This window comes from Gymnoscopelus microlampas (genome assembly GCF_963454915.1).
Source record: "Gymnoscopelus microlampas genome assembly, chromosome: 11".
Taxonomy (NCBI): Eukaryota; Metazoa; Chordata; class Actinopteri; order Myctophiformes; family Myctophidae; genus Gymnoscopelus; species Gymnoscopelus microlampas.
In genome coordinates this window covers 52,808,643-52,835,632 of record NC_139948.1, presented here as the reverse complement: position 1 = coordinate 52,835,632, position 26,990 = coordinate 52,808,643, and the positions used below count along the sequence as shown (strand labels likewise).

General features: G+C 43.4%; 2 protein-coding genes across 2 annotated transcripts in view; both read right to left on the bottom strand.

Moving 5' to 3' along the window:
* Positions 1-1,727: 1,727 nt before the first annotated feature.
* Positions 1,728-14,413, bottom strand: nags (N-acetylglutamate synthase). Its single transcript, XM_084072485.1, has 10 exons — positions 14,354-14,413; positions 13,331-13,688; positions 12,508-12,621; positions 11,589-11,728; positions 9,235-9,448; positions 5,949-6,129; positions 5,738-5,777; positions 4,584-4,715; positions 2,746-2,928; positions 1,728-1,905 (listed from the first exon to the last, which is right to left on the bottom strand). Exons 2-10 carry the CDS (start codon positions 13,682-13,684, stop codon positions 1,767-1,769), a joined length of 1,497 nt encoding a protein of 498 aa, XP_083928611.1. The 5' UTR covers positions 13,685-13,688; positions 14,354-14,413; the 3' UTR covers positions 1,728-1,766.
* Positions 14,414-16,226: 1,813 nt separating this feature from the next.
* The window catches only part of LOC311054862 (scavenger receptor cysteine-rich domain-containing protein DMBT1-like), a gene marked incomplete at both ends in the record, with an annotated part of 41,580 nt that continues 30,816 nt past the window's right edge, over positions 16,227-26,990 (bottom strand). The window contains 8 exons of the mRNA XM_084070859.1: positions 16,227-16,510; positions 17,638-17,862; positions 20,024-20,092; positions 21,803-22,048; positions 22,590-22,664; positions 23,066-23,264; positions 23,477-23,595; positions 24,778-24,979. Of these exons, the coding sequence (XP_083926985.1) occupies positions 16,227-16,510; positions 17,638-17,862; positions 20,024-20,092; positions 21,803-22,048; positions 22,590-22,664; positions 23,066-23,264; positions 23,477-23,595; positions 24,778-24,979 (1,419 nt within the window). The remainder of the gene's footprint in view (positions 16,511-17,637; positions 17,863-20,023; positions 20,093-21,802; positions 22,049-22,589; positions 22,665-23,065; positions 23,265-23,476; positions 23,596-24,777; positions 24,980-26,990) is intronic.

Below are 26,990 nucleotides of genomic sequence, written 5' to 3'. Positions count from 1 at the left end.
TTGTTTATTTACTATCATCATTAGACACATCGCGCGTGTGTGTGTGTGTGTGTGTGTGTGTGTGTGTGGGGGTGTGTGTGTGTGTGTGTGTGTGAGTGTGTGGGTGTGGGTGTATGTATGTCTGTGCGTTACTTAGAGGACGATGTAGAGCAGGGGTCTTCAACAGGGGGTCCGGGACCCCTAGGGGGTCCTCAGAGTTATTACAGGGGGTCGGCTAAATCTTTGTGTGATATGATTTTTATTTTTTACATTAACCACTTGAACCCTAGGATCCCTATTCTGAGGAGAACTTGAGCCGAAAATAGCACTACTTATGCAACTTTGATGATGCAGAGGGACACTTTATTTCCACACTCACTCCGGGCACATTGCATATACTGTACAGAAACCTCTTATCTACCTCTTAACTTTTTTCGTAAATTAATGCCGTACTTCGCCATTCTATTTCCACAAAAGTAGAAAAGATTGCCGATCTACAAGCTCAAAACGCGTCTTGAGCTTGTAGATCTGCTATCTTTGAATTGGAATCCTGTTTTTATTTTTTGCTATTTTAGAATCCTGAAAAGTAACATTTTTATTTAATTTAAATGCATTTAGTTATGAACTTAAATACAAATACAAGACAATATAATTGTAATACTATAGTCATTAAGCTACTAATATAGTATTTTGATATTAACCTGCATTAAGTGAAGGTGGGGGGCCGCATGTGGCCCCGGGCCGCCAGTTGCCCATGTACGTTATAAAGTAAGTGGCTGGCCCCACTTTATATCATTGACCTACTGCCCCTTAAGGATAACGTGAGATCCCTCAGGTCATCTGATAAAGGCCTTCTGAAGATACCCGCGACCAAAAGCTCAAAACAAAGGGTGAGCGGGCCTTTGCAGTGGTTGCTCCCACACTGTGGAACTATGACCTTTGGCCTTAAACAATGCTGAGTCTGTCAAAGGTTTTTAAGAGCATGTTAAAAACACATTTGTTTTTTAAGCATTTCGTCCCATGAAGTTTTACCTGACTCTACAGGTCAATGCTTTGTTTTAATCCTTGTTGTATTGTATTATTACTCAGATGTTCTTACTATTATACCCTGTTTGTAACTTGTTGATCTTGTTTATTTTGTGTTCCATTGTACAGCACTTTGTAACATTGTTTCGAAAGGTGCTTTATAAATAAAATGTACTTACTTACATATTTATGGTAGATTATGCCTAACAGTAAATTTAACACATATTATGTCTAACAGTAAGTATAACACATATTATGTAATAACAGTCATTATAAAACAACCAGTAGTCCAGAGGTTAGAGCAGCACTTATTTATTTGTTCCTTGTGTTCAATAAAATGAGGAATGAACCATGTTGATGTTCCTGAGCATTCAGGATGTCTGAACACACTGATCATTAAGTTCATCATAATATTAGTCCCTGTTCATAGCTGTAGTCCCCCAGGTTTCCAGAAGGGGGCATCACACATGTTTCCTGTTCAGTTTCTCATAGCTTCATTTGATTGGCTCGGCAGCAAGTTAAGCAAATATCAATGGGGTTGGTGTTTATAGAGATCGTTCACCCCCATAATGACCCCATAATGACCCCAGAATGACCGGCAGCGGTTCCGCTAGGAGAAACAAAGAGTCTCCTTTGTATCTCCTACCGGAACCGCTGGTCATCATATTATTGGCTTAGGAATGAGACAAAAACTAAAAAATGGGGTGACTAATCCATAGAAAAGGAAGTGATGGAGGAGTCAGGAGGAGGTGATGGAGGAGTCAGGAGGAGGTGATGAAGGAGTCAGGGAGGCTCTTGGCGTATTCCACCAGCTCATAGGAGTCTCTCATGTCTGACAGACCGAACCAGAACACGGTCCATTCTCCATTCACAAAACTACCATCACAATGTTTAAAATACCTGAGGAGGAGAGGAGAGGAGAGGAGAGGGGAGGGGAGGTATACATTATGTATAGTATATATTTAGTTCTCTCTCCTGATTGGAAGAAATTGGTATCCCGACCTGAAAATACATTGTGTTTAATAAAGAGGTGGAGAGGCATGGAGAACAAACACTGAGTATCAGAATATAGAGCTACAATCATTTTAACCCATTCAATCTGGAAACGTAACTCTGTCATTTTAGATTTCTTTGGCTATTCAAAAAATAGCAGATATACAAGCTCATAACGCGGTACTCGCTTGTAGATCTGCTATTTTTTTTGAAAAATCGTGAAAATGTGTGCAAATCTTTGAATATATAGACCTTTTTTAAAAGCAAACATTTGTAACTCCAATCTTTATTTCTGGGGATTCTACAAATGTTTTCTAAATCCTAACAGTTTTCGAAAAACTCATGTTGCTATCATCATTGGTTCTCAATCAATGTCATGTCAAGGATCACCACAATTATGTATGAATTATGTATTTACTATTTGGCCACCGACCCTCATCTCAAAATGTTTTGTTCCAGGGACAAATATGCAGCAAATATGAGTTAAAATATTCGCCAAAAAATATATAAATATATTCAAAGATTTGCACACATTTTCAAGATTTTTCAAAAAATAGCAAATACATTTTTGAATAGCCAAAGAAATCTTAAAATGACACAGATTCTTTCCCGGTCTTAATCGACTGATAGAATACATATTCTTGTGCATGTCCATCCTTTGAGTGTGTGTGAGTGTGTGTGTGTGTGTGTGTGTGTGTGTGTGCGTGTGCATATTGTGTGTGTGCGTGCGTGTGGGTGCGTACCTACCAGGGGTTGATCTTGTTGGTGGCCTTGGACCTCCAGAACATCTTGCCCAGGTCGTGTCTGATGTTCTCCCAGAGGATGTGGCTGGTTCCCTGGCCCTGTTTGCTGCTGCTCACCACAAACTTCTCCAGATACAGAGTCCCACTGGAGACCTGCTCCCTGGTGATGATGGCCGCTGCACTGTACCTGCAGGATCAGTGGTGGAAAGTAACCAAGTACATTTACTCAAGTGCTGTACACATTTTGAGGTACTTTTAGTTTACCGGAGTATTTCCAATTGTCTTTAATTTTACTTCTACTCCACTACATCTCAGAGGCAAACGTTGTACTTTTTACTCCACTACAATGATTTGAAAACTTAGACCTCGTACACACAGTTAAAACCATGTGACTTTATAAATAAACCATAATTCATAAATAATTGTCAACTTTAAGAAATGTTATGAATTGTAAACCAACTGGCTGTTAAATTATTAGAATTGTATTGATTATGGGCACCGGATACACTGGATTCTCAGTTTGGATACCTTCCCTACGACACCCTGACCAACACTCTCTCTCTCTCTCTCCTATATGACACCCTGACCAACACTCTCTCTCTCTCTCTCCTATATGACACCCTGACCAACACTCTCTCTCTCTCTCTCCTATATGACACCCTGACCAACACTCTCTCTCTCTCTCTCTCTCCTATATGACACCCTGACCAACACTCTCTCTCTCTCTCTCTCCTATATGACACCCTGACCAACACTCTCTCTCTCTCTCTCTCTCCTATATGACACCCTGACCAACACTCTCTCTCTCTCTCTCTCTCTCCTATATGACACCCTGACCAACACTCTCTCTCTCTCTCTCTCTCCTACAGTATATGACACCCTGACCAACACTCTCTCTCTCTCTCTCTCTCCTATATGACACCCTGACCAACACTCTCTCTCTCTCTCTCTCTCCTATATGACACCCTGACCAACACTCTCTCTCTCTCTCTCTCTCCTATATGACACCCTGACCAACACTCTCTCTCTCTCTCTCTCTCCTATATGACACCCTGACCAACACTCTCTCTCTCTCTCTCTCTCCTATATGACACCCTGACCAACACTCTCTCTCTCTCTCTCTCTCCTATATGACACCCTGACCAACACTCTCTCTCTCTCTCTCTCTCTCCTATATGACACCCTGACCAACACTCTCTCTCTCTCTCTCTCTCCTATATGACACCCTGACCAACACTCTCTCTCTCTCTCTCTCTCCTATATGACACCCTGACCAACACTCTCTCTCTCTCTCTCTCTCCTATATGACACCCTGACCAACACTCTCTCTCTCTCTCTCTCTCTCCTATATGACACCCTGACCAACACTCTCTCTCTCTCTCTCTCTCCTATATGACACCCTGACCAACACTCTCTCTCTCTCTCTCTCTCCTATATGACACCCTGACCAACACTCTCTCTCTCTCTCTCTCTCCTATATGACACCCTGACCAACACTCTCTCTCTCTCTCTCTCTCTCTCCTATATGACACCCTGACCAACATTACAAGCATCCTAGACTCTCTCTCTCTCTCAGTCTGTATGTCTGTCTGTCTGTCTGTCTGTCTGTCTGTCTGTCTGTCTGTCTGTCTGTCTGTCTGTCTGTCTGTCTGTCTCTCCCTCTCTGCAGAGTCACTGCTTCTCTTCTGACAACCTTACACTTTGTAATATGTGTGTGTGTGTGTGTGTGTGTGTGTGTGTGTGTGTGTGTGTGTGTGTGTGTGTGTGTGTGTGTGTGTGTGTGTGTGTGTGTGTGTGTGTGTGTGTGTGTGTGTGTGTGTGTGTGTGTGTGTGTGTGTGTACCCTTCAGAGAGGTAGACAGAGTGTAGTCGTCCCTCCAGTGTTGTGATGTAATCTGAGCGCAGAGTCTTTTCAAACGTCTCGTTGATCAGAGACAGAAGACGAGTCACATCGATGCCTTCTAGAGAGCTGTACCTACACACACACACACACACACACACACACACACACACACACACACACACACACACACACACACACACACACACACACACACACACACACACACACACACACACACCGTGTGAGACAGCACAATACATGAATGATGTAGTAGTGTAAAATACAGCAGATTTAAAGGGGAAATCCACCCATTTTCAATTGGCAGCATTGATTGTGGGTTTAACATTGCAAATTACAACATGATGAGTCATCACGTTGTAATTTGCAATGTTAAACCCACAATCAATCCTCCAGTTCAAGGCAACACAGAAAGGGGGGAACTTTTTTCTTATTTCCACACAACTCCTTTATGCTATATTAATGACATAGTTAAATATTGAAAATGGGTGGATTTCCCCTTTAACTAGATTGATAGCAAGACGCTGAACCCCTAATTGCTCCTGATGAGCAGGTTGGTGCCTTGCATGGTTTCCTCCTCCATCGGTGTATGACTGTGTGTGTGTGAATGTGTGTGTGAATGTGTGTGTGAATGTAATACACAATCTATGTAAAGCGCTTTAGATGAAAGCGCTTTATAAATGCACCATTTACCATTTACCAAAAAGACAAAAACCTAAAAACTACTTTGACCCCTCGCAACCTACGAAAGGCTAAAAGAAACCTTTTAGATTGTTCCCGGATAAGGTAGCAGCTCAACTTCCAGCAGATGTCACTACAATGCTTTGAAATGTGTTACTAGACACCTTGAAAAACACATTGGTGAGGACATTATGAGTACGGAAGTTTTGTGATGATATTCCCCCCAGACAATATACTGTGTGTGTGTGTGTGTGTGTGTGTGTGTGTGTGTGTGTGTGTGTGTGTGTGTGTGTGTGTGTGTGTGTGTGTGTGTGTGTGTGTGTGTGTGTGTGTGTGTGTGTGTGTGTGTGTGTGTGTGTGCGTGCGTGCGTGCGTGCGTGCGTGCGTGCGTGCGTGCGTGCGTGCGTGCGTGCGTGCGTGCGTGCGTGCGTGCGTGTGTGTGTGTGTACCTGTACCTGTGTATTGGATCTCCATTTTTAAACAGGGTTCCAGAACCTGTAGATAAAATGTAAGAGCAACTCACGTTACATTTTGCAATAGACAACAACTACTCACATGTACACACTGTGTGTGTGTGTGTGTGTGTGTGTGTGTGTGTGTGTGTGTGTGTGTGTGTGTGTGTGTGTGTGTGTGTGTGTGTGTGTGCGTGCGTGCGTGCGTGCGTACCTTTGTGACTGAACAGTTCTGTCAGCAGTGTGTTTGCAGAGGTGATGACAGCGGACGATTCGATTGGCAGCTGGTTGAGCAGGGCGGAGATGGAAACCAGTCTCCGCCTCTGAGAGGGGCGGAGCCAATCGACGCTGGACAGAACAGGAAGGTCAGCTGGTAGAGACACAAGATCTAACACCTGGTCACACACACACAGACACACATACACACACATACACACACACACACACACACACACACACACACACACACACACACACACACACATACGCACACACACACATTTTTTTTTATTATTATAAACTTCTGAGGACAAAAACATTTTATGAACGCCATTTTTTTATGTTCTAACCGTAAAGCCATCAGGGCTTCATTTGTGCCAGAGCTGGCTGAGCTCCGGGTCTTCAACGTTTTCAGGCCAAGGACCCACTAGCTGAGAGAGAGACGAAGCAGGGACCCCCTACTCTATATTGTATACAATTCAGATAAACTTTCGCTGCTATTTTTTTCCCTCTACACACCTATAACTCTTTGCCAAAAATAGCCGATCTACAAGCCCACAACGCCTCGCAGCGCGAGGCGTTGTGAGCTTGTAGATCTGCTATTTTTGGCTAAAGTTCTCCTCAGAAAAGGGACGCTAGGGTTGAAGTGGTTAACGTAAAAAAAAAATCATATCACACAAAGATTTGGGGGACCCCCTGTCGTAACTCTGAGGACCCCCTAGGGGTCCCGGACCCCCCTGTTGAAGACCCCTGCTCTAGAAGGTTCTCTGTCACCTCCCTCAGATGCACAATCAATACAATACAATACAATAGGTTTTTATGTTAGGCTATTTATTATTAATTGAACTTTCATGAGTTCCTCTCAATGTCCCTTTCTGCAATGGAAAAGAACCGTGGATGAAATGAAACCGAGTTACGTTCATAAATGACTTTTAGTTGTTATTCATGAGCTCCGGCACCTGATAATTTACAAATTAAGCACTGCGTCAGCCTAAAAATTGCGAGCTTGTAGATCTGTTATTTTCGGTGCACAACACCGACACGTAACCAAGTACAAATCAGGCATAACTCTGAACCCCCCAACGCCGACGTTCAGTGGTAGAACGTTACTGGAACGCAACGACTTTTTGCAGTAACTTTATAGTAAGTGGGTCGGAGAGGCTTATCGTCGGTATCCGCCGAAAACGCAGGAGTCTGTTCCCGGTTACAATGCAATAGCAGAACTGCCAAGTCTCACCCTTTGAGAGTGAGAGTCACGCAATTTAACCTCTTCACACGCCTCACGCCACACCTGCCATTTCACACGCTTTTTTCCCCCTCTCACTACTTTATAATATTTGTTTTATTTAACCCATTAAGACCTGGAACTGTGTCATTTTTAGATTTGAGCTAAAAAGCATTATTTTACACTTTGGCCTATTTTTGGAAAATTGTGAAAATGTGTGTAAATCTTTGAATATATATATTTTTAAAGGGAACATTTTTAACTCAAATCTTTGCTTCTGGGGGTCCCTGGAACAACATATTTTGATGGGGGTCGGCGGCCAAATACATATAATTTTGGGGGTCCTTGACATGAAAAAGATTGAGCACCACTGATATAGAAACATAAGTTTTTCAGAATGCTGTTGAGATTTAGGAGACATGTAGAATCGGCTTCAGGTCTCAATGGGTTAATTATATATTTCCATAACTTGTTGCTTGAGGCTTGCCGTAGTGAGTGATACCCCCCCCCCCCCACTTCTGGGACGAAGAAAAAAGAAAAAGAAAAAGCCTCCGAGCAGAAAAACAGCAACCGGGTGGAAAACGGAACGCTCGTCCTAAAACACACTGCCCCATTTTTTTTGCAGACCGTGGCCGCCCGGATTGGACCCGGGGCGAGGGTGTTTTAGGACGACGGTTGGAGAGGTGCGCTGCGCGATGGACTGGAGAGAAGAAGGACCCGCCGATGTTTCCTTTTTGTTGACATTGTTTGATGGCGAAACAATCATCATGACTGATACACATGAAAGAAGACCCTTCACAGCTAATAGAGAATTAGACATTTTAAGAATGGGTTCAGAATTGAATGAGCATACGGCTATAGTTAAATGTGAAGCTCTTTCTGCTATAAATATGCATCCATGCGCTCTGCGCCGCCCGTCGGCTGCGACGTTTCCTTTTTGCCACACAGCTACACTTCAGGGAGTACATTTTTTTTGTACCGAATTAACCGACTTAAAGGTAGGGTAAGTGATTTGCTTTGGTTGAAATAAGTGTTAAATAGCTCTATATTCTGATAGTACTCAATGTTATAGAGTGTTTGTTCAGTAAAAGGAGTCTCCTTGTCTCTCCACCTCTTTATTAAACAGAAAATGCATTTTCGTTTCAGTTTCAGTTTAATTTCCAATTTTATCCAATCAGGACAGAGAACTCAATCAGGATATAGATTAAACAAGTGAAATTGGAAGTGATGACACTAAGAAATGAGCAGGCAAAATTGGAACTGGAACACTATAAAAATGAAGTTTAAAAATGGGTACTTTCTCCTGATTGGCTGAGATTTTGACACCTACCGGAAAATGTATTTTCTGTTTATTAAAGAGCTGGAGAGACGGGGAGACTCCTGTTACTGAACAAACACTCTATAGCAATGATTACTATCAGAATATAGTGCTTTAACCTTTCAACAAAATACTTTTTGTTTTAACCAAAAAATAGCACTTACCCTACCTTTAAAGTAACAAAAACCCGAAATAAAAACGCAAAAGAACGCAAATACTCCGGTGTGCATGTGATGACACTAAAGTCTCACTCCTAGATTTTCCTGAAACTTGGCAGCCCTGCGATAGACTCCTGAGAGATGGAATGCTGAGGTGGAGCTCAACACCTACCAGCAGCTCCCAGTGCTTACCACAGAGCTTGTCGCTCCCCAAGCCGCGCTACTCATGCGCTGAGTTGGCGGTACCCGGGATCGAACCCATGACTTTATGGTCCAAAGCCGAGAGCTCTACCGACTGAGCTACCCGGACACTTTAACTAGTGAAGTAACTAGTTACTTTTTCACTGTTTCACTTTTTCACTCACATCACTGGTACACACACGCACGCACGCACGCACGCACGCACGCACGCACGCACGCACGCACGCACGCACGCACGCACGCACGCACGCACGCACGCACGCACGCACGCACGCACGCACACACACACACACACACACACACACACACACACACACACACACACACACACACACACACACACACACACACACACACACACACACACACACACACACACCTTGTGGTTGTCATGCAGGCCTCCGGCGTCGTTGAGGTACATGACCTTCAGAGGTCGGAGGGCGCGTGAGATGGCCGCCACCACGTCCACAGAGTCCAGCGTCGTCGAGCGCCCGTCCAAGCCCCGCCCCACCGGACAGACCAATGGGATGGCTCCGCAGTCCAGGCTCCACTGCAGCAGTCCCGTATCCACGGCGACGGAGGGAGGGGCCGACCTGTGCGGAGGGGGAGGGACTAAAGGTTAGGATCCTTTTTAAGGACAGGGGTGTCTTCAACAGGGGGTCCGGGACCCCCTAGGGCCATTGGTTCTCAAAGTGGGGTCCGGGGACCCCCAGGGGTACTTGAGGGGGTTCCAGGGGGTCCCCAGCTAAATGATGGACAGGAACCAAATGGACCCGTATGGGTCTGTAACTCTGAGAGTGTACAAATGGAACCAAATGGACCCTAACGGGTCCATTTGGTTCCATTTGTACACTCTCAGAGTTACATTAACATTGATTTTACAATGTGAATTGGGGTCCCAGAGGTATAAATGCCATTAAATGGGGGTCCGTAGCCCCTAATGCATGTCAAACTGGGGGTCCTTGAAATTAAAATGGTTGAGAATCACTGCTAGAGAGCCGTAAAAATCTTCTCTTATTGGGGGTCCCTGGCTTATCTTTTCAAATGGGGGTCCGCGAGGTAATAAGTGTCAATTAGGGGGTCCTTGACATGAAAAAGTTTGAGAACCACTGCCCTAGGGGGTCCTCAGAGTTACTACAGGGGGGGCCTCCAAATCTTAGTGTGAAAGGATTTGTTTTTTTTTTACATTAACCACTTGAACCCTAGCATCCCTTTTCTGAGGAGAACTTTAGCCAAAAATAGCAGATCTACAAGCTCACAACGCCTAAATAGTATTTTCACCTAGTGCCAATTGCCTAATCCCGGGCACTACTCTTCCTCTGCCAGCCTGGGGAGAGACCCGGACTGAGCTCATGCTTCCTTCAACGCATGAGGAGTGAGCAGGCCGCTTCTTATCACCTGACAGGGGGGAGTTTCCCCGGTAGGACGTACTGTAGAGCGTGGAAGTAACACGTTATTCCAACCAGTTCCTTTCCCCTCCATCAGGCGCCCCGGCTGACCAGGGGGAGGCGGTATCCACAAGTTTCCTAGGGCGTTGTGGGCATCACTTCCTGTCGATTTGATCAGGTATCAGGGATCAAATCGATAGGAAGTGATGCCATAGGAAACTCGTGGATAAAGACCAGGATTACTGCATGTTTTCTGTGAGGGTACCTACCCTAGGGGACACAAGGAGAACATGCAACACAGAAAGGCCCTTTCGCCAACCCCACCTAGGGTGTGGGCACTGATGACGTGGAGGAGAGAACACGCCCCCCCCCCAGCGCCCACAGCGTCCCCGGGGGGAATCGAACCCAGGACCTTCTAGCCGTGAGGCGCTACCGACTGCTCCACCGTGCCCCCGCTACAACGTCATCCTAAGGGAAACACTGGTTAGGCAAACTGCTTGCTCTCCTTGTAAACATTAAGATCCTTTCCGCTTCTTTTGCACAATGTTATTTATATCACGTGATTGATTTATACTCGAGCGAGCGCGTCGCTTGACAAAAAGAACAATGCGATGCACTGTTAGCCTGTCACGTGATGTTGTGTTGACATTAGGCGCATTCACGCAGCCTGTTCAACACAGCACAACATATCATGTTACATATTTCACGTAATGTTAGACATGTTTTGGGACATGTTTTTACTAAATCAATAGCCAAAATCTATCTAAAACATTCAATTAAAGGTGATATATTTTCATTTAAAACAAAATGTTTTTTGTTGCTAGGTTTATACTCTAGTACTCTAGTGCAGTGGTTCTCAAACTTTTTCATGTCAAGGACCCCCAAAGTGACACTTATTAGCCTGCGGACCCCCATTTGAAAAGATATGCCAGGGACCCCCATAAGAGAAGATTTTTTTTACGGCTCTAGCAGTGATTTTCAACTATTTTAATTTCAAGGACCCCCAGTTTGTCATGCATTAGGCTACGGACCCCCATTTTATAGCATTTCTATCTCTTGGACCCCAATTTTTATTGTAAAATCTATGTTAATGTAACTCTGAGAGTGTACAAATGGAACCAAATGGACCCGTTAGGGTCCATTTGGTTCCATTTGTACACTCTCAGAGTTACAGATCTGTAAGGGTCCATTTGGTGCCTAATCTATCAATTAGCTGGGGACCCCCTGGAACTCCCTCAAGGACCCCTGGGGGTCCCCGGACCCCACTTTGAGAACCAATGCTCTAGTGTGTGTGTACCTGTCGTTGTCTTGTGGGTGGAGTTACCTGTCTTGTGGGTGGAGTTACCTGAGTTGGGGGAGGAGTTGCAGGAAGTTGTCTCCGGAGAAGAACGGGATGATGTTCGCTGAGAGTCTCTGCAGGGCTTCGGTCAACATCTGGCATTCTCCAATCAGAGAGCTGCTCTTCCTAAGCTCCTCCTCTTCCTCCTGAGTGACACATGAATCATGGACCATCAATGTGGGTCCATATAGAGGCCCACTACTGGGCCACGAGGATGTTGCAAGTGGCCCGGCAAATAATGATTGGCAAAATATATATATATATTGTAATGATAAAATAGTATTAATATTTAAAAATAATTTGATGTAAAAATTGTTACCAGAATGTCATGGTATTTTTTTTTAAACCTTACAAAAAGAAAAACATTGTTTCTATAGATCCATGCCGGAACATCTTCAATATAGTGTTTGCACTTTCTCCCTTTTTGGCCCGTACATCTACATAAACGTTCAGATTTCAAATATAAAGTACTTACTTCATGGCCGCGGATGTTACAATTATGTCCGGGCCATCAGAAGTACCAGTATATTACGTATTGTTCAATACAAAGCATTTTAATCCGACCGGTGGCCATTTTCTCTGTATTTTCTCCACGCTTTCAACCACGTGACCCTATCGGTTGGGAGGTGTATTGCACTCTGATGCATTATAACTCTATGAGAAAATGGCCATCGATCGGATTAAAATGCTTTTTATTGAACAATACAGAATATACGGGTACTTTTGAGGGTCCACACATAATTGTAACATCTGTGGCCACGGGGTAAGCACTTTATAATTGAAATATGAACATTTATGTAGATGTACGGTCCAAAAAGGGAGAAAGTGCAAACACTATTTTGAAGATCATCCAAGACGGTCATGACAGATAACAGTATTGTGATCCAAGGCTGTGTTGGAGGATGAGTTGTAGTGCCGGCTCTACCTCCAGGCTCTGCCCCATCACCACCAGAGGCTTCATGTCCATCCGCTGCAGAAAGGAGAGTCCAAACGCCAGGATGTGAACCATGTCCTCATGGTTAAACACCGTCCTGTCCACCTAGGACACAGGAGACAAGGAGACAGACTGTGAACCATGTCCTCATGGGTAAACTCTAACCATGAGGACATGGTAACAGTGATATGCAGCAGTTATAGTGACTTTGTTCAACCAGATGTTCTTCATGGCTCTTCTGTCCACTGGCCTGTCCCTCATGATGACTGACAGATCCTCATATATTGTGCATTTAGACTGTTCTCTAGAACATGTTGAAGTGATGACTTATTAATGGCAATTAATAATAATACACTGTCTGTCTCTCTCTCTCTCTGTGTGTGTGTGTGTGTGTGTGTGTGTGTGTGTGTGTGTGTGTGTGTGTGTGTGTGTGTGTGTGTGTGTGTGTGTGTGTGTGTGTGTGTGTGTGTGTGTGTGTGTGTGTGTGTGTGTGTCTCTCTCTCTCTCTCTCTCTCTCTCTCTCTCTCTCTCTTTCTCTCCCCCCTCTCTCTCCCTCCCTCTCTCCCCCTCTCTCTCTCTCTCTCTCTCTCTCTCTGTCTCTCTCCCCCCCCCCCCTCCCTCTCTCTGTCTCTCCCCCCCCCTCCCTCTCTCTGTCTCTCCCTCTCTCTCTCTCCCTCTCTCCCCCCCTCCCTCTCTCTCTCTCTCTCTCTCTCTCTCTCTCTCTCTCTCTCTCTCTCTCTCTCTCTCTCTCCCTCCCTCTCTCCCCCCCTCCCTCTCCCTCTCTCTCTCTCTCTCTCTCTCTCTCTCTCATTACCTCTATAACAGCAAAAGCCGGGGCCTGATTGGAGGAGGCTCTCTGGAACTGTGTGAGCCAGTACCGAGCCTCCCGCGGGTCTCCTCCCACGCGGCTCAGGAACGTCTTGACGTCCCGGTACATGAGCTCCTGCTGCCCCGCTGCTGCTGCCCCCTGCTGGCCGCCCTCGCCTCCGCCGGGCGGCCAGGCCCGCTGCGGAGCCCCGGGTTTTCCTGCTCCGCCGGCCGCGTTCCAGCTCGCCGAGCGCCGCGGCGCGTCGTCCATCCTCCGGGGGCCGCGGTGGGCCCGTCCCGCCGGGGCGGAGGGCCGAGGGGCGGACTGGGCGTGGAGCTGGAGCCCGGCCAGAGCCACCATGGCTCTGCGATGAAGCGGTGGAGAAAAGTACTAATTAAGTTTTTACTAAAAGTGTGTAACATTTGGCCAATGTTTGACCAGTTTATGATATTTGAAATTTTACTTGAGTAAAAATACAAAAGTATTGTTGGCAACCAAATGTACTTAAAGTACCAAAAGTAAAACTCATTATGCAGAAATGTCCCATTTCAAGTTTTCAAAATGTATACAAATCTTTTGAAAAGAGCAGATCTACAAGCTCACAGTGCACCGCATTGCGATGCACTGTGAGCTTGTAGATCTGCTATTTTCATATGGCTGAAGTGGTTTTGTAATACATAATCAAAATCTAGAAAGTAACTAGTAACTAAAGTTTTCAAATAATTGTAGTGGAGTAAAAGTACAATATTTGCCTCTTTACACAAAAAAACCTTTTAACTATGTAAGACTATATTAATTGACTATTATTGAACTATTTTACTACTAAATGATATTAACTTGTTGAATCTCATCCCTCTAATGCCCCAAACTGAAACTAATAGACTAACATCAAACTGTGTCTTTTACAAAAATAAAAACACGACAAATCCATCTTTAAAACCCAATCAAACTGACATTTAAAACAAAGTAAAAACTATATATATATATATTTTTTTAAATTGTTAATGAAAAATAGAAAACTATAATAACCTTGCCTGCTGTGGACCTTAATGGCCATGATGGTACCGCTCGTCCCAGTAGAACCCAGTAGAACCCTGCAGACAGTCAGAACCAGTCTACAGTGAATGGAGTCCGTGTGTTTTTAGGTTCATTCACTATGATGCAACGTCAGCACTGCTCCTGTTTCACCATTCTCTCTCTCTCTCTCTCTCTCTCTCTCTCTCCCTCGCTCTCTCATTCTCCCCCACCACTCTCTCTCTCTCTCTCTCTCTCTCTCTCTCTCACTCTCTCGCTCTCTCTCTCTCTCTCTCTCTCTCTCTCTCTCTCTCTCTCTCTCTCTCATTCGCCCCCACCACTCTCTCTCTCTCTCTCTCTCTCTCTCTCTCTCTCTCTCTCTCTCTCATTCGCCCCCACCACTCTCTCTCTCTCTCTCTCTCTCTCTCTCTCTCTCTCTCTCTCTCTCTCTCTCTCTCTCTCTCTCTCTCTCTCTCTCTCTCTCTCTCTGTCTGTGTGTGTGTGGGGGGGGGGGGACAGCTGCACTGTGTGGGGGTTGGGGATCCCAAACTCCCCCAGACACACATGGTGAAGATTGGAGCTCACAACAACACATGGGCTTGTAGATCTGCTGTAGATAAAACACACTTTACTGTCTCTCTCTGTGACACCATGGAGCAGCAGGACAGCAGAATCACATCCACACGCATTACACTCAATACATTACTGGATGAATTGAATACAAAGGACCACAATGGAATCAAGGCAGCCCTATAGGGCTGTTTGTGTTACAGTATCATGCAGGAATCTACAGTGCTGTAATGTAATGCAGTGATTTACATTTGGCCACGGACCCCCATCTGAAAATGTTGTGCCAGGGACCCCCCAGAAGCAAAGATTTGAGTTAAAAATGTTTGCTTTAAAAAAAAATATATATATATATTCAAGGCTATGCACACATGTTCAAGCTTTTTCAAAAATAGCAGATCTACAAGCTCATAGCGCGGCACTCGGTGCCGCGCTATGAGCTTGTAGATCTGCTATTTTTGAATAGCCCAAGCTAAGTGGTTAAAAATGATTGTGACGCTATGTTAACTCATTTCCCTGGGGACCCCCTGGTACTCCCTCAAGGACCACTGGTGGTCCCCGGACCACTGGTTGAGAACCACTGCTGTTAATGCATTCTCTAATAAATATTCATATTCAAGTTTTAAATATTGCTTTATTTCAACTTAGAAAATGATTCTATAAATCAAGTGTGTGTTTGCAAAAAAAATAAAATACAATAATTCCCCCATAAAATGGGATCATGGTATAAAAACAGGAGTGAGTGAGTGATTGAATAAATACCTTATTAACAGTTTGCAAATAGTAGGCCTTGGTACGATTATACAATGGTGCCAAAAGGAAAGTCTTATAAACTAGTTTAAAAGCTTCACATTGTTCATTTCATCTTTATTTATTCCATTTATGGTTTTACATGATTACATTCATTGAACATATTCCACAAATGAAAAGGAGCAGGAAGAAGAACCATCTTATTTATTATACCTGCCCCGGCTATCTTTAATCAAAAGTCATCAAATAATAGACGATCTGTCCAATGGCTTTTGATTTTGTACGTTTACCTATGAATTGCTTGGTGGGTTTTACTTAAAGCTGCAATCCGTAACTTTCATGTACTACCAGTACCAGGGATTCTAACCCTGGTCCCTCTCTGGCCGCTGAACCACTGGAGCGGGTCTGCTTACTGCAGTAACACTTATCTACCAGTAGGCGTCCTCCTAGACCACAGCATCTATCTAAATGTCTCAGTAGAAGAGCAGGGAGACCAATATGATAGTTTTGATGTTTTTATTGACAAAACAAATGCATGTACATGAACATAATTATATTTGTACATAATCTGTCAAAAGGATAACACACCACAAAACAAGCCAGGCACCGTGGCCGTCCCGGACACGGTGAGCCCCCAGACGCAGCCGGACCTCATGTTGAGCCACAGCGTCTGGCCCTTCTCCAGCGAGAAGCCGTAGTAACAGGGCGCCCCCACCACCCCGGCCTGCAGGCTGCAGGTCCTCCTCCCCGGCCGGTCGTCCACCATCAGGTCCCAGGCCGCGCTGTGAGCCCCCACGCACAGCTGTGATGTCACCGTGACGCAGTACTCACCGGAGAACGGAGCCGTGTAGAGGCCTGTGTACGACCAGAGGATCACAACAAGTTATTATACTTTAATACAGAGCCGTGTAGAGACCTGTGTACGACCAGAGCATCACAACAAGGCTATTATACTTTAGTACAGAGCCGTGAGGCCTGGATTATAGTCGTCTAAATCTACAGTTGATTTAGTCGACTAAAATGTGTTTTGGCGGTGCCTTGATGGTGTCGCAATGGCAGATTTTACACTTGGTTGCATGCTGAAAATGTCACGGCCCGCTCCTCGGACCGTGGACTGTGACTTTATTATTTAGCCCTTGTCTGACTTTACATGGTTTTGGACCCTTTTGGCCACTCTTTCTGTTGTATTATTCCCTGTTCTCCTTGTACCTTTATTCTGTAGTGTTGTCGTGGTGTTTCCTGTCTGCCCTAGTTGTTGTTACCTGTCTTGTCTCACCAGTATGTCTATGCGATTGTAGTTCACCTGTGTCTTGTTCTGTTACAGCCAATCATGTGTTAATTGTCCTTTGTTCTCACCTGTGCCTAGTTAGTCCCTGTCTATTTATATGCCCCTCTGTTTCCAGTCTATGTTGGTTCATTAATGTTGTTACAGTGTTCTGTCTGGTACCTAGTGTTGACTTGTATTCCATATTTAGTTAATAAACCCCCCTGCATCTGAATCGCACTGTCTCCGCTCTCTGTCTGCGCTTGGGTCCTACACCTCTCTGCCTCGCACCCTGACAGAAAATGGCCGATCTACAAGCTCACAACGCGTCGCAGCGCGACGCGTTGTGAGCTTGTAGAACGGCTATTTTCAGAACGCCACACCCGAGCGCAACTAAGCATGAAATGACTTGTCTTTTAGTTCTACTGGATCTCTTCTCCTCTACCTAGTCCCTCCCTGTTATTTTACACATTTATTTTGTAAATAATTGTGAAATAGGCTATTTGTGAGTATTTACTTCGGTACTAAGTATATTTTTGAATGATATACGATATACAATAGGTTTGTACTTTCACTTAAGTAGACTATTGATTACAGGACTTTTACTTTTTTAGGCTTATTTCTACATGGTGGTATTATTACTTATAGTATTATCACGACTTATTTTACTCAAATAAAGAAGAGAATCTGAGTATTTTGTTCTGCCACCACTGTGTACCTGTGTCCTTGTTGTATCCCCAGGCTTCCTCGTTGACGAATCCGGTGGCGGTGTCAGAGACCACCATGTCAAACATGACGGGGTCCACGTCGGGGTCCCCTCTCACCTCCCCAGAACGACCCACCATGAAGTTAGCAAGCCGACTTAACTGATACTCTGACACCGGAGCTTCTACTGGAGCTGGAGCCTCTGTTGGCGCTTCTGTTGATACAGGGCCATGATCACCTGAATGGGCTGGAAACACAGGTAAATACTCGGTTGTTATATATAAATGATATACTATATATGCTATATAAATACCCTTTCCAGTAAAAAAAAAAAAGTGATCAAGAAAGTCAACCTCTAGCTGGAGCACTCATCCTCATCCAATGTCATGCACCTCATGGTACTCTGGTACCTCAAAGATATTAAAAAGCAAAACTTCAGACCTCTCAAAACAAACTGACCAGGTTACTACTAAACCTCACACCTAGGACTCACCTAACCCCTAAATACTGCTAAACTATAGGATCATAGAATACAGAGAGACAGTGTAGTGTCTCAGTAAACTATAGGATCATAGAATACCGAGAGACAGTGTAGTGTCTCAGTAAACTATAGGATCATAGAATACAGAGACAGTGTAGTGTCTCAGTAAACTATAGGATCATAGAATACAGAGAGACAGTGTAGTGTCTCAGTAAACTATAGGATCATAGAATACAGAGAGACAGTGTAGTGTCTCAGTAAACTATAGGATCATAGAATACAGAGACAGTGTAGTGTCTCAGTAAACTATAGGATCATAGAATACAGAGAGACAGTGTAGTGTCTCAGTAAACTATAGGATCATTGAATACAGAGAGACAGTGTAGTGTCTCAGTAAACTACAGGATCATAGAATACAGAGAGACAGTGTAGTGTCTCAGTAAACTATAGGATCATAGAATACAGAGACAGTGTAGTGTCTCAGTAAACTATAGGATCATAGAATACAGAGACAGTGTAGTGTCTCAGTAAACTATAGGATCATAGAATACAGAGAGACAGTGTAGTGTCTCAGTAAACTATAGGATCATAGAATACAGAGAGACAGTGTAGTGTCTCAGTAAACTATAGGATCATAGAATACAGAGAGACAGTGTAGTGTCTCAGTAAACTATAGGATCATAGAATACAGAGAGACAGTGTAGTGTCTCAGTAAACTATAGGATCATAGAATACAGAGAGACAGTGTAGTGTCTCAGTAAACTATAGGATCATAGAATACAGAGAGACAGTGTAGTGTCTCAGTAAACTATAGGATCATAGAATACAGAGAGACAGTGTAGTGTCTCAGTAAACTAGGACCACAGGTAAACAATGAACCTAGCATCAGTCTAAATAACATTTCAACATTGTGGTCAAGACAAAAACAAGCCTATAAGTAAGATAAACATGGGAACAAATGGCCAAGGTGTGTCCGCATGAAACTTCGTTTGGAACCTCTATCACTCTCCACGATAGTTCCGAGGCTACTGACGCCCCCCCCCCCCCCCTTTCTGAGCAGCCGTCAGCTGACTGAATCTGAAACTGAACACTGTGTGGGAGATCAGTGTTCCTCCCCTGTGACTTTTACCTTTCTTTCTCTTTTTCTCCCGCAACACACTTGCAGTATAGGGTGACCAGATGGCTGAATGGTCAGGGTGTGTACCACATAGACTCTGATGCCAGGTCAGCCAAGTCCCCGGGACCGATTCACCAAATGCAACTAGTCTCATTAACTCCTGGCAACAACACAGTTTAAAGGCCAGTCCACACCAATACAACTCCTTGGAAAAATAACTGTTTTAGTTGTGGGTGGGAGGTCTCAGCAGTCTAGTTTAGAGATGTTTGTTTTAGTATTTGAGGTTATTTCAGGTTTTGATATTTGGGTTGTTTTCAGGTTGTGGTAGTTTTAAATAAGGGGAGGAGCTGGGTTCTACGGGACCGGTCGATTCCCCATCCACTTGTTGTTTTTGGATCTCCTTCTCTTTTTATTCTTCTCTTTCTTATCTTGTGTTTATTGCTGAGGAACCAAGGGGAAAGGGCTCAAATGTAAAGAGCTGGAGCTGTAAATGAGACACTTATAGAGTGAGTTGGAGGCAAATTGGATGCAGAGACGAGAAGACAGGTTCCTCTTAAAGAATGTGAATGAAAACAGTCTTCCTCACTCACTGCTTGGTGATGGACCGTCTGCTATTGTTGTTGTTGTTGTAATTGTTGTTGTTGTATTTGTATCTGTCCAGTCATAGTCATGGCCAATACGGGACACACAGACAGAAAACCCAGGTAAATACACTACAGTACATCATTTGCTTTCTTTCTTTCTTTCTTTTTGGTGAATATCTCTCTCTTGCCATTGAACTTTATTTTTTGTCCATCTTACCATGACACATGACCCCTGCATCCTCGCTGTGGTCACAGTTATGGACCCCAGGCTCCTGCATGTCACAGTCTATGAAGGAAGCAAGCTTATGGTAAGTGATATTTAAAGTTAAAATAAGTGTACAAATAGCTCTATATTGTGATAGTACTCATTGATATAGAGTGTTTGTTCAGTAACAACAGTCTCCATGTCTCTCCTGCTCTTTAGTAAAAACAGAAAATGCATTTTCAGGTCGGTATACCTATTTTATCCAATGAGAGAACTTGCACAGAATGCAGAGCAAACAAGTGAAATTGGAAGTGATGACACAAAGAAATGAGCACAATTGGAACTGGATCACTATAGTATAACATTTAAGCTGATACTGGGTACTCTTTCCTGATTGACTGAAAATGTTCCGACCACCTGAAAATAAATAAAACATGGAAACCCCTGTTACTGAACAAACACAATTATTACTATCATAATATAGAGCTATTTAACACTGTTACTGAACAAACACTCTATACTGTAGCAATGAGTACTATCACAATAGAGCTATTTAACACTGTTACTGAACAAACACAATGATTACTATCACAATATAGAGCTATTTAACACCGTTACTGAACAAACACAATGATTACTATCACAATATAGAGCTATTTAACACCGTTACTGAACAAACACAATGATTACTATCACAATATAGAGCTATTTAACACCGTTACTGAACAAACACAATGATTACTATCACAATATAGAGCTATTTAACACCGTTACTGAACAAACACAATGATTACTATCACAATATAGAGCTATTTAACACCGTTACTGAACAAACACAATGATTACTATCACAATATAGAGCTATTTAACACTGTTACTGAACAAACACAATGATTACTATCACAATATAGAGCTATTTAACACCGTTACTGAACAAACACAATGATTACTATCACAATATAGAGCTATTTAACAAGCACCATCTAATCCCCATGCAGGGTAGTGTTGATTTCGTCGACTAAAACTATGACGAAAAATGTTCGTCGACTACCTTTTTTCACTGACCAAAACACAATAAAAACAAAATAAAAACTAAGCTATGATGACTAAAACTAAGACTAAATATATTGACAATTTCGTCAACAAATACAAACTAGACTAAAATGTTAGTGAGGGATCTAGTGGAGAAGAGATCCAGTAGAACTAAGACTAGTGGAGAAGAGATCCAGTAGAACTAAGACTAGTGGAGAAGAGATCCAGTTGAAATAAGACTAGGGGTAAAGAGATCCAGTAGAACTGAAAGACAAGTCATTCTGTTTGGTTGCGCTCTGGGTTGCACTCTGAAAATAGCAGATCTACAAGCTCACAATGTGAGCTTGTAGATCTGCTATTTTCAGCATGCAACCAAGTGTAAAATCAGCCATTACGACACCATCAAGGCACCGCCAAAATACATTTTAGTCGACTAAATCAACTGTAGATTTAGTCGACAAAAATCTTATATTTAGCCGACTAAAACTAGACTAACTCTAAAACATTTCAGAAGACTGAAATATGACTAAAACTGAATGGAATTTTATTCAAAAGACTACGACTAAAACTAAAACTAAATGTGCCGTCAAAATCAACACTGATGCAGAGATCCAGGTGTCACAGCAGCCGGTCACAATGAAACACAGGACAGGAGTTCATCTACTGCTATAAGAGCTACTGTAGAGCCATTGATCATTTAGTTTGACCATAATTCTCACAAGGCCTCATGGGAGGCGGGAAACCCGTGGATAAAAAAACCTGCGAGCGAAGTCTCATCCCCACTACAGCGGACGTTGTCCAACCAGATGGGACCGCCGGAGGAGCCGTAGTGAGCATTGGTGACCTGCTGGATGGCAGGACCACATCCCAGCATCCTGCACACCACCCTGGCTTCCTCCATCCCCCAGAGGTCATCACACACTGACCCCCACTGACCCTGGAGGTACACCTCCACCCTGCCAGAGCACCCATCTGCACCGTTCACCAAGCGGATCATCTGGTGACCTGGAATATACATAGATATAGATTACCACGTAGGCATTTAGCGGACGATCAACGCCACTAAAGACTAAGCTTCAGACCTCCCAAAACAAACTGATTCCACTACCTCTCGGCCAGAGAGAGAGAGAGAGAGAGAGAGAGAGAGAGAGAGAGAGAGAGAGAGAGAGAGAGCTCTTTGTCTTTCTCCGTCCCTGCCTCTCTTAATTTTGATTGTGTATGTGTGTATATATATATATATATATATATATATATATATATATATATATATATATATATATATATATATATATATACATGCATTCACCCATACTCTGAACGAACGTGAGCACCTCTGCTGGAAGTGTCGAGGAGTGACACTTCTTTTAGCGAGGCTAATCAGTGAAAAAAACATGGGGAAAACGTTCAGGAAAAGATCAGGAAAGCGTGAAGAGTTGGAATGGCACATCTGTAGAGTGAGCTGGAGCCAGGTGGGCAAACTGGAGGCAGAGACGAGAAGACAGGTTATTCTGAAGGAATGTGAATGAAAACAGTCTTCTTCACTCACTGCTTGGTGTTGGACTGTCTGTTGTTGTTGTTGACACGGGAGTCTCTGTTGGAACCTCTGTTACAGGACGATCATCTGGACGGGTTGGAAAGACGGAAAACACACGTAAATACTTCATTTGCTTATTGTTTTTAAAGGAGTACTTCACCCCACACAAATGATTTTGTTGCCATTTTCTATATCGTGTCATATCTTATGCACCCGGAAATTAATGCTATTGGTTGGGTAGCTTGTCAATCAAATCATCCCGCCTCTCCTAGAGCATACCCTACTTTATCATAAATTTTAAAATAAATGGGACCATCGTTTACCAAAACGCATCATGGTGATTGAGAGAAGACTTTAAACTAGCGACTGGAAGCATATAGTATTTACCAGCAGGGGTAAAACACTGAAACCACACAGTGATCAAACAGCGATCACGTACTGCTATCCAAAAGTCTCGTAGTCATTTAAATGAACGTCTGTATTCTTACCCGATTCACACCTGACCCCTATGTCCTCGTGGTGCATACAGTTATTCACTCCTAACGGAGGGTGGTCACACTGTGACAGTGAAGACTCGTTTCCGTTGCAGTTGACGTTATCCAGCCAGATGGGGCCGCTGGAGGAGCCGTGGTAAAACCTTGTGCCATAAGAGACAGCGGCGCCACAGCCCACCTCCCTGCACACCACCTGGGCAGAGAGAGGAGGAACCATTATGGATTTTGATGACACGATTATAGTGAGAGAAATAATCACCATTATCGCAATTCTTACGCATACATATCAGTGGTGGAAAGTAACTAAGTACATTTACTTAAAGGACGACTTCAACGCTTTTCAACCCATCTTCATATAATTGGTCATCACTAATTTTGAAATTCCTGCCCTGGTCCCATCCCTACCTGGGCATCGTCCATCCCCCAGGCATCGTTACACACTGACCCCCACTGACCCTGGTGGTACACCTCCACCCTGCCAGAGCACCCATCTGTACCGTTCACCAAGCGGATCATCTGGTAAGCTGGAATACACATGAAATACAATGTAGTCATTTAACAGACGCTCTTTATCCAGAGTGACTTACAGTAAACAAGGTAAACACATGTTTTAAAAGGGTATTTTTCTCGCTGTAACCATAGAATAAAATATAGAACATGAAGAGATAGAACAGACATTGGACTTATGAGCGCTGTTGTTGGACTATATGGACAGATTTGTTATTGTTTTGCTTTTACGTCTCTGATTAATTCCATTCATGAAGTTCTTTCTGAAATTTTGGATTCTAGATTCACCGTTAAGGAATGTTTAGTAAATAAGCCACTTAGAGTGAGCTGGAGGCAGAGACGAGGAGACGGGTTCTTCTGAAAGAATGTGATTCCAAAAACAAACTGATTCCACTACCTCTCGGCCAGAGAGAGAGAGAGAGAGAGAGAGAGAGAGAGAGAGAGCTCTTTGTCTTTCTCCGTCCCTGCCTCTCTTAATTTTGATTGTGTATGTGTGTATATATATATATATATATATATATATATACATGCATTCACCCATACTCTGAACGAACGTGAGCACCTCTGCTGGAAGTGTCGAGGAGTGACACTTCTTTTAGCGAGGCTAATCAGTGAAAAAAACATGGGGAAAACGTTCAGGAAAAGATCAGGAAAGCGTGAAGAGTTGGAATGGCACATCTGTAGAGTGAGCTGGAGCCAGGTGGGCAAACTGGAGGTAGAGACGAGAAGACAGGTTATTCTGAAGGAATGTGAATGAAAACAGTCTTCTTCACTCACTGCTTGGTGTTGGACTGTGTGTTACAGGACGATCATCTGGACGGGTTGGAAAGACGGAAAACACACGTAAATACTTCATTTGCTTATTGTTTTTAAAGGAGTACTTCACCCCACACAAATGATTTTTGTCATATCTTATGCACCCGGAAATTAATGCTATTGGTTGGGTAGCTTGTCAATCAAATCATCCCGCCTCTCCTAGAGCATACCCTACTTTATCATAAATTTTAAAATAAATGGGACCATCGTTTACCAAAACGCATCATGGTGATTGAGAGAAGACTTTAAACTAGCGACTGGAAGCATATAGTATTTACCAGCAGGGGTAAAACACTGAAACCACACAGTGATCAAACAGCGATCACGTACTGCTATCCAAAAGTCTCGTAGTCGGTTATTTAAATGAACGTCTGTATTCTTACCCGATTCACACCTGACCCCTATGTTCTCGAAGTGCCTACAGTAATGCACTCCTAACGGAGGGTGGCCACACTGTGACAGTGAAGACTCGTTTCCGTTGCAATTGACCATATCCAGCCAGATGGGACCGCTGGCGGAGCCGTGGTAAAATCCATAAAGGCCATAAGAGACGGCGGCGCCACAGCCCACCTCCCTGCACACCACCTGGGCAGAGAGAGGAGGAACCATTATGGATTTTGATGACACGATTATAGTGAGAGAAATAATCACCATTATCGCAATTCTTACGCATACATATCAGTGGTGGAAAGTAACTAAGTGCATTTACTTAAGTACTGTACTTAAGCACAATTTTGAGGTGTTTTTTGTACTTTACTTCGAGTATTTCCAATTTCCAATACTTTTACTTCTACTCCACTACATCTCAGAGGCAAATATTGTACTTTTACTCAACTACAATTATTTGAAAAAACTTTAGTAACTAGTTACTTTTCAGATATAAATGATTATGAAACATACATTATGAAACATACATTAACCACTTTAGCCCTATTTTATACCTAGGGATGCGACGCGTTGTGAGCTTGTAGATCGGCTATTTTCAAATATTTTAGTACTTTTACTTTTGGTACTTTAAGTACATTTTGATGTCAATACTTCTGTACTTTTACTCAAGTAAATTCTGGACTTTTACTTGTAACAGAGTATTTTTATATTGCAGTATTGGTACTTTTACTTAAGTAAAGAATTTGAGTACTCTTTCCACCACTGATACATATATTCCACAAAAATCACGTGAGCATTTGTAAGTTAGAGGTTTTATTTTGCGTCTTTTAACAGTTGCTTCATTTTATTTTAAAATGTGTTTTACTATCTGTTTATTTCCTGTGGGAAATGGCTTTATCTCCGATCCTGTTGTTTTATTGGCAAAAACAAGCCACATTCAACTGGCCACAAGTAGGCAACAAATTACCGCAACCGGATAAGAATGTTTTCCTATTCTACAAGACCCCCGTGAGTGTAATGAGGCGATCGGCGTGAGGACAGCAGTCACAGGACATATTCCATGATTGTTCAAAGGTTGGTAAAAATCGCTCGTTTTCACTGGCAGTAGCATCACACTATTACACTATTACTCTGGGAGTTAAAGAGTTAATTGCTTCAGTCATCAACTCTGTTTAGCTTTGTAATGGATTAAATTATAACATTTAGGCCTACTTACCCCACGCACGCTAGTAAAGCCTGATAAAAGTATCAAACGTGTTAACTCTGGTAACCCTTTTAAAATCATGTTAAAATTCACTATAATACAGGAAATTACATTATACTCTGTTAATGTCCCATTCAATGCATTGATAGCATCCCAATGAGATGCTTGTTCAAAGGTTTCTGGGGGAGAACCCCAGAAAGACAGACAGACAGTATCACAAGGTTAATTCACCCATCAGTCAGTCAGTCAGACAGACAGACAGACAGACAGACAGACAGACAGGCGCCAGGATGAAATGACTGAGGGGGCAGTTGAAAATTGTGAGGGTGCACACCAGTCGCGCAGTGCTGCAAGACCCGTGCGCGCGCTTGCGAAAATTTGCGGTTATTGTGGGGATTTTGGCCGTTTTGGGGCGTTTTTTTTGTTACTTTATTTCGGGGTTAGGGTTAGGTCAGGCTTATGTTATTTAATTCTTATTTTTGCCTGATTTTACCGATTCTTTAGACCAGCTAAAGCGAGTCCGAGTCAAGACCAAGTCCGAGGGGGGGGGGGGGGGGGAGTCCGAGTCAAGACCGAGTCCGGAAGGCCAGGGAGGGGGTCGAGTCCGAGTCGAGACCGAGACCAACAGGAGGCGAGACCGAGTCGAGACCGAGACCAGATTAATATTATTTTTTCTATTATTTGATAGCTGTCCATAAGCACCAGACAGCTCTCTTATAATGTTAATGTGAATGGGCTCCTCATAATATGGGTTTAATACAATTATTTCATTGCATTGTAGTGACTTGGACTCGAGTGGACTCGTGGGGGTAGAGTCCCGAGTCCCTTACGGTGCGTTTTAACAGCGGGCGATTCAGGATAGTATTTTCCGGAAGTGCATTATATGTCTATAAGAGCCGGCAACTACTGGCGATGAGGCGAAGTGGGCGGGGGGACGATGTTGATCTGAAAAGATGTTGCTGTTAAAACGTACTGTTAGTCCGAGACCAAGTCAAGACCGAGTCA

Coding starts and splice junctions, on each gene's coding strand:
- nags (XM_084072485.1), bottom strand. CDS start 13,684: ATGGTGGCTCTGGCCGGGCTCCAGCTCCACGCCCAGTCCGCCCCTCGG. Junction 11,729..12,507: donor TGATGGGGCAGAGCCTGGAG/GTAGAGCCGGCA, acceptor TGTGTCACTCAG/GAGGAAGAGGAGGAGCTTAG. Junction 9,449..11,588: donor CAACTCCTCCCCCAACTCAG/GTAACTCCACCC, acceptor CCCTCCGCACAG/GTCGGCCCCTCCCTCCGTCG.